This window comes from Cebus imitator, unplaced genomic scaffold, assembly GCF_001604975.1.
Source record: "Cebus imitator isolate Cc_AM_T3 unplaced genomic scaffold, Cebus_imitator-1.0 Scaffold978, whole genome shotgun sequence".
Classification (NCBI taxonomy): domain Eukaryota; kingdom Metazoa; phylum Chordata; class Mammalia; order Primates; family Cebidae; genus Cebus; species Cebus imitator.
In genome coordinates this window covers 84509-93205 of record NW_016108293.1, presented here as the reverse complement: position 1 = coordinate 93205, position 8697 = coordinate 84509, and the positions used below count along the sequence as shown (strand labels likewise).

General features: G+C 54.4%; 1 protein-coding gene across 7 annotated transcripts; it reads left to right on the top strand.

The window, feature by feature from the left end:
• Positions 1–878: 878 nt before the first annotated feature.
• On the top strand, positions 879–7528 carry LOC108298512 (leukocyte immunoglobulin-like receptor subfamily A member 3). 7 transcript variants are annotated; one of them, XR_005198758.1, is made up of 8 exons: positions 879–1300; positions 1693–1774; positions 1936–1971; positions 2159–2443; positions 2590–2892; positions 3114–3410; positions 3657–5240; positions 5389–5480. XR_005198758.1 is itself a non-coding variant. In XM_017521183.2 (8 exons), the coding sequence occupies exons 1-8, from the start codon at positions 1636–1638 to the stop codon at positions 5523–5525; spliced, it is 1551 nt and encodes a 516-aa protein (XP_017376672.1). In that variant the 5' UTR covers positions 1003–1635; the 3' UTR covers positions 5526–7528. The 7 variants fall into 7 exon arrangements, 2 of the variants coding, with proteins under 2 accessions (XP_017376672.1, XP_037591737.1); XR_005198756.1 differs by having other exon boundaries at positions 928–989; positions 1100–1774; XR_005198759.1 differs by having other exon boundaries at positions 1003–1334.
• The last annotated feature ends 1169 nt before the right edge of the window (positions 7529–8697 follow it).

The following is an 8697-nucleotide window of genomic DNA, read 5'->3' as shown; positions in this document are numbered from 1 at the left end:
AGCTGACCATGGACTCCGGTGAGTGAGCAGAGACCCCTCCCAGCGCCTGTCCACACACACAGGGGAGGGGGCCACAGCTTCCAGCCTCACCCAGAGTCCTGACCACTCCCTGCCTTGGAGGACCTGGGATTCCTCTTCTGTCCCTCATGGAGGTGGGACCTCCTCCTCCCTAATGACCCCTGGGTGGTCCCACACACCTGTGGCCACTCAGCTGTGAACTGTGTTCATTGAAGTGGATGCTTCTCAATTGGAGGAACTTACCTTCCTCTTTCTCTGCCTGTGGCCGTGATGATCTGCACATTTCAGACGTGTCACAAGGAGCATTTCACGGTGTTTGGAGCCGATGTGGGCTCTGGAGTGGGTGCATCAATCATCCTCCTTGACTGTGGAGCCAACACCAGGGTCCTCTCACGTCCCAACCCCCCTGTCTTAACTGGTCTGGAAATGACCCGCGGCTGAGCCCCTCCCACGTCCTGGGCACCACTGACCCCCACCCGCTGTGATGAGTGCGGCTCATGACAACAGGCTCAGAGGTGACATTAATCTCCAAGGTCACATAAACCATGGATGATAATCAGGAATTAAATAAAAATCAGCTCCCCTCCCCCAGAAGCAGATGACAGACCTAACGAATTGTTCTGAAAACCCTGAACATGGACGGAGGGGCAGAGGGACAGCCAAGGACATGGGGCACTGAGGACATGGGATGGACTCGGAGGCTCATCCCCAGGTGGGGGTGGGTGATACCGCAGCAAAGCAAAAAGGGGAAGCATAAGAGAGGGGTTACTGTGCAGGAAGGAAACAGACACTCCAGGGATGGGAAAAATACGTTTTGTTCTCTTTATTCCTTGCATTTCCCCTTTTGAGACAAGGTCTCGCTCTGTCACTCAGGCTGGAACCCTGAGAAGTGATCACAGCTCCCTGCAGCCTCTGCCTCCCAGGCCCAAGCGATCCTCTCACCTCAGCCTCCTGAGTAACTGGGACTACAGGTGTGAGCCTCCATGCCCGGCTATGTTTTTGCTTCTTTGGACAGACAAGGTCTCATTATGTGGCCCAGGGTAATACGAAGCTCCTGGCCTCAACCATCCTCCCCCCTCAGCCTCCTGAACTGCTGAGATTCCAGGTGGGAGCACCACGAGAGGCCCTGCATTTCTCCTCTGTGCTTATGGCCACATGCAGCTCAGCCTGGACTGCATAGCCCGGCGTCAGGTGCGTCTCTGCTGACCTGAGCCTGCCTGCAGCACCGACCTATATCTTCCCTGAAGCAACTCCAGGGAAGTTGGGAGAGACGATGGCCATGGTGAGGACCCCGCACTGCTGTGCTGATGGATGAGGTGAAGGAGGGAAGGATACCCCATGGGAAGGCTGTGAGAGGGAGGAGAAGCCCATGGTCACCCTCACCTAAAAGGGGCTGACTCAGGAAGGCACCAGGGCTATTTGCTGCTATGTCCCAGCTCTCAGTGAGATGAGGACAAACCAGACAGACAGTGGCTGGGGGTCAGGAAAGACCCCATTACAGTCTGAAATGTCTGCAGAGGGGTTGGGCCCACCCCTACCTCAGCCCTAAAGAAATGAGAGCCAGGCTCCTGGGGAGGGCAGTTCTGCTTCCTGTGTGGCTGCAGATGACACAACCCCATGACAAGAAGATCTAGCCTCCAAGTGTCCACACCCTGTGTGTCTCTGTCCTGCCAGCACCAAGGGCTCATCCATCCGCAGAGCAGGGCAGTGGGAGGAGACGCCATGACCCCCATCCTCATGGTCCTGATCTATGTCGGTGAGATTTGAAGAGGGAAGGGAGATTCTAACCTAGGAGGGAACTCACCCCACAGCCAAACTCTGGTCCATAAGGAGACTCCAGGGCTCACAAAGACTCCAGGGAGGGGAGGACCTGCTCAGGCTTCAGGGGCAAATCTCTCACAGGGAACTCTCTTCTAGGGCTGAGTCTGGGCCCCAGGACCCACGTGCAGGCAGGTGAGTCTGTCCCTAGCTGGCCCGGGTCGTCCTCCTCACTGGGGACAAGGCCCACCCCCGTGCAGCTGAGGAGGGGAATAGCAGTTCTGGGGTGACTGATGGGGGTCTGGAGGGTCCTGGGCTGAGAGCTGGAATCTGTTGGGTTGGGTGGAAATGACTTGGAATCTGACCTCTTATTTCCTGCCAGAGACCCTCCCCAAGCCCACCCTTTGGGCTGAGCCAGGCTCTGTGATCACCCAGGGGAGTCCTGTGACCCTCAGGTGTCAGGGGAACCTGGAGACCCAGGAGTACCGTCTACATCGAGAAAAACCATCAGCATCCTGGATTAGGCAGATCCCACAAGATCTTGTGAAGAAGGGCCAGTTCCCCATCCAGTCCATTGCTGGGGAACACGCAGGGCGGTATCGCTGTCGGTATCGCGGACGCACTCACTGGTCAGAGTTCAGTGACCCCCTGGAGCTGGTGGTGACAGGTGAGAGGACACTCAGGGGTCCCAGCCCCAGGCTCAGTCCAGGAAGAGGGTTGGCTCTCAGGGGTGTTTCCCCTCTCAAAGCCCAGCCCTGGGGATGATGTGGGAGGTGTGAGCCCCACTTAACACGGTGCCTCCTTCTCTCCTAGGATATTACATCAAACCCAACCTCTCAGCCCTGCCCAGCCCTGTGGTGACCCCAGGAGTAAACGTGACCCTCCAGTGTGGCTCACAGGTGGCATTTGATGGGTTTGCTCTGCACAGTGAAGGAGAAGATGAACACCCACAGCGCCTGAACTCCCAGCCCCATGCCCGTTGGCCATCCCGGGCCGTCTTCTCTGTGGGCCCCGTGAGCCCGAGTCGCAGGTGGACGTACAGGTGCTATGGTTATGACTCTCAATCTCCCTATGTGTGGTCTTTACCCAGTGATCTCCTGGAGCTGCTGGTCCCAGGTGAGAAATTCACAGCATTGCCTGGAGATCCCTGAGTCTCCGGGCAGGTGGGGAGGAGCCGTGTCTCAGGGCAGCTCCAGGTGGGACGATGTTGGGGTGAGAGGGCTCAGGGCTCCTGGGCCAGAGACACAGGAAGATCTGCAGTGGTGAGGCTGGGGGAGAGGGAGGATTTGTGGGGAGCCTGAGGGTCGGCTCCTGGAGACCATGACCACCTTTCCCAGGTGTTTCTGAGAAGCCATCACTCTCAGCGCAGCCGGGTCCTGTCGTGGAGCCTGGGGAGACCCTGACCCTCCAGTGTGGCTCTGATGTTGGCTACGACAGCTTCGCTCTGTACAAGGATTGGGGACCTGACCTCCTCCAGCGCCCTGGCCGGCAGCTCCAGGCTGGGCTCTCCCAGGCCAGCTTCACCCTGAGCCCTGTGAGCCACTCCCACGGGGGCCAGTACAGATGCTCCGGTGCCCACAACCTCTCCTCCGAGTGGTCGGCCCCCAGTGACCCCCTGGACATCCTGATCGCAGGTGAGGTGTCCAGCGGGTTCAATCAGGGACCCAGGCTCTGCACAGGCCCTGCCAGGAAGCCCAGGTGGTGATGGCCGGGATGAGGGGTGGGGGTCCCAGGGGAGGGAGAGACAGACAGAAACAGGGGATGGGCGGGGAGGGGGAGACTCAGAGAAAACAGAGACTGAGGGTCCCAGAGAGAGGCCTGGGGAGGTCTCAGCTCAGAACAAGGCGGGGCAGCCCCTCACCCATCCTTCTTCTCTCCAGGACAGTTCCCTGACAGACCCTCCCTCTCAGTGCAGCCGGGCCCCAGGGTGGCCTCAGGAGAGAAAGTGACCCTGCTGTGTCAGTCACAGGGGTGGATGTACACTTTCCTTCTGACCAAGGAGGGAGCAGCTGATGCCCCCGTGCGTCTAAGATCAAAGTACCAATCTGATAAGTACCAGGCTGAATTCCCCATGAGTCCTGTGACCTCAGCCCATGCGGGGACCTACAGGTGCTACGGCTCATACAGCTCCAACCCCTACGTGCTGTCTCACCCCAGCGAGCCCCTGGAGCTCATGGTCTCAGGTGAGGGCCCTGACCCTGTCCTCTCTGAGCTCAAGGCTCAGCTCAGGCCCTGCCCCAGGAGAGCTCTGGGCTGGGATGGAGGGAGGGGGTCTGAAGGAGGCTCAGCCAGAGGGGACTCAGCCCTCAGAGAGAAGGAGGACAATGGGGCCCTCCCAGGCACACCCACCCTCAGCACATCACCAGCATCACGAAGAGGAGAGGCAGGTGTGGGAGGGGACTGGAGCGCGGCCTCCCCCAGGACAGTCCCGAGGCTCCCAGAGGATCCCTTTCCTCTCAAGGACCCAGCACAGGCTTCCCTCCAGGTTGCTGGGCAGAGACAGAGCGAGGGCCACAGGGTCTCAGGGGCTCTGAGGCTGGGTGGTGAGGGGTGTGGTTGAGGCAGAAGGAGATCTTGGGGCCCAGACTGGGGGAGGAGCAGCCAGGCTGAAGTGGGGAGTAGGACAGCCCCAGCCCTCAGCTCCCCATCCCAACCCAGCAGGCCCTGCGGACCAGCTTGTCCCTCCCCAGAGTGGTGAATGAGGGGCTCTGAGTGGGAAGTGGGCGGGGAGGTGGGCAGGGCCCAGGGGAGGCAGGGGTGGGTTCTGTCATTGGATCAAGGCTCCTCTGGAGATGGTGACGGGGACAGGCCCCTCCTCTGCCTGGGCCTCAGTTTCTCCAAGTGTAAAGGAGAGAGTCCTGCATGGGTGGGAAATTTCCTTTCAGCTCTGACTCCCAGCTTTGACCTCCTGGGAGAGGAGGCCCCCCAGGGAAGCCTCCAGACCCGATTTCTCAGGGGTCTGTCCTGTCCCTCCTGCAGCAGTGACGGTGACCTGGGGCAGGAGGGGGAGCAGGGCCGTGGTTTGGGGCATTCAGGTTCTTTCCCTGCAGATCCGGGGCTCAGCTCAGTGCACGGAAGAAGGCCTGCAGGTCAGACTCCTGGGTTCCCTTCCCAGCTCTGCCACTTCCTGGCTGGGGTTCCTGGGGCAGGTGATTCCCCTCTCTGAGCCTCAGGTTTTCATCTGTAAAGTGAGTGGGGTGGATGTTTCAATTCCCCAAGGCAATCCTGGGTATCCCAGAAGATCCTGTTTCCTCAAGAACTCAAGCATGGGCTTCCCTCCAGGAGCTGGGCAGAGACAGAGGAGGAGCCACAGGCTCTCAGGGGAGGTCATATACATTACATATAACCTTATATACAACCTGTTCTGTAACTTACATCTGAATATGTCTCTCCTCCCCGATTTTGAGTCTCAGGAGCAGCTGAGACCCTCAGCCCATCACAAAACAAGTCTGACTCCAAGCCTGGTGAGTGAGGAGATGCTTGAGGTCATGGGGCTGGCACAGAGGCTCGGGTCCTGTCAAGGGAAGGCGGGTGCCCTGGGTGGACATCCAGAGGTCCTGGGTGATGCTGATCCTCCCTGACCTCTGTGACCTCTTTGTCCACTCTCCCCAGCCTCACGCCCCCAGGATTACACAGTGGGGAATCTCATCCGCATGGGCATGGCTGGCTTGGTCCTGGTGGTCCTCGGCATTCTGCTATTTGAGGCTCAGCACAGCCAGAGAAGCCCCCAAGGTGCAGCCAGGAGGTGAACAGCAGAGAAGATATTGCAGCCTGCAGAGTGGTCGAACCTTGAGAACAGATCTGATGATCCCAGCAGGTTCTGGAGACAATTTAGGCCTGATGCTATCTGGATTGTCTGCTGATCATTTCTAGAGGGAGGAAATCAGAGTTCCAGTGCAGAGACATTTTCCAGGGTGATCCATGGAGGACCATGAACATGTGATACCTTTCCTCTCCATGAATGCTGACTTCCCATCGTTGGGTCCCCTTCTTTTCCCTCCCCCAGACATGAGGCTCCATCCCACGTGGCAGCGTTGGGTCCGTACCTCTGCATATCTTCGTGCTCTGGTCCATGGCATGTAACACAGTCTTCCTTATTCCTCATTGCCACACTCCCTGGTGAGATTTACTGAGCCTCCATCTCTTCAGTTCAGCGTTCCAAATGTGGTCCAGTAAATAAATCAATGGGAGAGCATCAGATTTCAACCAGGAAAAGATGAATCCACCCGGATGCCCCAACACCCTCTCCGGACCCTACGAGCCCTTCCCTCTTTCTCAGATACTATCTGTGTGACTTCCCTCAGATCATTGTGTGACCATCACTGCCATCCTGTTCCACACCATCGTCATCACCCGACACCCACTCAGCAGTCACTCCCATTTCCTCTCCCTCCAGCACCTGGTAACCAGGAGTGTGCTTTCTGTCTCTATGGATTTGCATATTCTGGTTGAAAACATTTCGATCTACCTATGACCTGTGAGCTCCTCACTTCAAGACGTCCCGCCTTTCTAGGCAGAACAAAAGTATACCATGTCAAAACAATGATAGGCATTTACAGTGTGTTGGTGATCCACGAAAGGAAAGTCACGGAAGTAGGAGAGAAATCCAACTGAAGACAAGACCTCAGGCCAATGAACCTTGTCAGTGAGTTGAGCTGTTTCTTTCTTTTCACTTGTGACAGTCAGAGAGAAACATGCAAAAATGACTGGGGCTGATTCTTCTCTGACTTCTCCCAAACAGCAAGAGGACTTGAGTCCCAGCATGAAAGCGTTAAACATTCCTCGGTCAAAGACCACTGTGTTTGAAGGATGTAAAACTGCCTCATAGGCTGGAATGGTTGGGAGAAGTACCCGAAGGACCAAATAATCCTGAACCTTCTAGGACAAAGGGAACAGCCATTCGCCGTTTACCATGTAGAATAAATACATTCCATTAGGGACATTTTCAAAGACTCAACAGAATATGAATGATCACAATATTATGCTTATAGGTAAAGCATAATATTGTAGACATGTTAATATTTGAGTGAGAATATCTTCCAAGTCTTCGTTTGATTGTGCCAGGCCAAAAATTTGGGCCAGATTTCAGCGATGTCAAGCGGGAGACTCTGGCATCTGTCACTGATTACCTTCCAGGCACACCTGGCCACCAGCCCTTCCCGTGGATCCCACGTGTGTCTCGTGACTCTCGGATAGGAATCTGTGAACACACTGACCTCTGCCTTCTACCTGGCTGACTTGTAGGGTACTTTTTCAACATCTCCCGGTCTTTTGTTTTTCTGTTGGGAAGTCCCATCCCAATGCGCATGCTACCCTTCTGACAGGCCGAGTTGAAAATCACAGAACACAAACATGCGTTTTAAACTATACAATTTACGCCAGACAACTTGAGTCTAGCATATGTACTTTTTAATCTACTCCTGATATTTTTCAATGTATCGTGGTAGGTCAAGATTTGCATTTCACGTTTAAATGTGTGCACCCTAACACTTAATTAGTCTTCCCTCATCTCTGTCGAATGTTCAACTCTATAATTCATGAGTTGTTGCCAGACGTCATTCTCCCTTCTTTCCTTCTGACATGTGCAGTAGATATGAGGTCCTCCCTGCTCACGATATTCCCCCAAGTATGGTGAATTTCCACTTTCGGTGCCTCCAGGGTGCCTTCTGGAAAATTCTCTCAATTTTGTTTTCCAATTTAATAAATGTCTCTTCAGCTGTATCTTGACCCTGATAGAATAAATATTTTGATTGTATTCTTCAATAGAAATTTTCACCCCTAGGATTTCTTACACATTTCTCTGATGCCCATTTTTTGCCAGGATAATTCATATTTTTGTCTCAAAAATTTAATTTCCTCTTTTTTCAGATATTTAAACGTGTTTAAGTGAAAAGGGGTCTCATGCATTCCTAGAATTCTATGTCTTTGGACATAGCAATCCTTGTCAACAAGCGTGTAGACTGATGACCATAACACTTTTTGTCATTAGAAGGATGGTTCTTGGTTGTCTATTTTTGTCGGACACTCACTTCCCACAGCTCTGAGCTACCACGGAAGGGTCCCCTCAAGGCCGTTTTAGTAATCCAGGTCTGAAAATGGTGGATTGTTCCAACTACTCATGACATGTAACATTGATTTCCCAAACATAGCGTCTGCTCAGGTTGCTCTCAGGAGGGAGAAAATCCACGTGGAACTCACACTCACACATAATACTGATGCCCACGTGAAAGAACACTGCAGTGAATGAATTTGCTTCACATACACACAGGGGAGTTGGCTCAGGGGTGGCCATGGGCCTGTGTCAGTAAGCAGACATGTTCCATCACAGCGTCCAGCCTTGCCCAGAGCCCCGGCCCCTTCCCGCCTGTTGAGGACACTGGACCCCTTATCTGCTCTGCACAGAAATGGAAACTTGCTCCCTAATGACCCCAAATGGGGCCAGACACAAATGTCCTTTCTGTTTCCATTTCCTCTTCATCTGCACCCTTCCTCTTCTGATAAGCTTTTATTTCCCACTTTCTTTTTTTTTTTTTTTTTGAGTCGGAGTTTCGCTCTTGTCGCCCAGGCTGGAGTGCAATGGCGCGATCTCGGCTCACCGCAACCTCCGCCTCCTGAGTTCAGACAATTCTCCTGCCTCAACCTCCTGAGTCGCTGGGATTACAGGCACGTGCCACCATGCCCAGCTAATGTTTTGTATTTTTAGTAGAGACGGGGTTTCACCATGTTGACCAGGATGGTCTCGATCTCTTGACCTCGTGATCCGCCCACCTCGGCCTCCCAAAGTGCTGGGATTACAGGCTTGAGCCACCGCGCCCGGCCTTTTTTCCCACCTTCTATACATGACTGTGATCACCAAGATGTTTATTGATGAAATATTATGAGAAGCATCTCTCAAGCGTAGGAGCACAGAGGAGCTCCTGA

Bases quoted from the DNA above. Each gene is read 5' to 3' on its own strand.
- LOC108298512 (XM_037735809.1), top strand. From the start codon at position 1,636: ATGACAAGAAGATCTAGCCTCCAAGTGTCCACACCCTGTGTGTCTCTG. The intron at 3,960-5,183 runs GTGAGGGCCCTG...CCCGATTTTGAG, and splicing joins CCTGGAGCTCATGGTCTCAG to TCTCAGGAGCAGCTGAGACC. The intron at 5,241-5,388 runs GTGAGTGAGGAG...CACTCTCCCCAG, and splicing joins CAAGTCTGACTCCAAGCCTG to CCTCACGCCCCCAGGATTAC.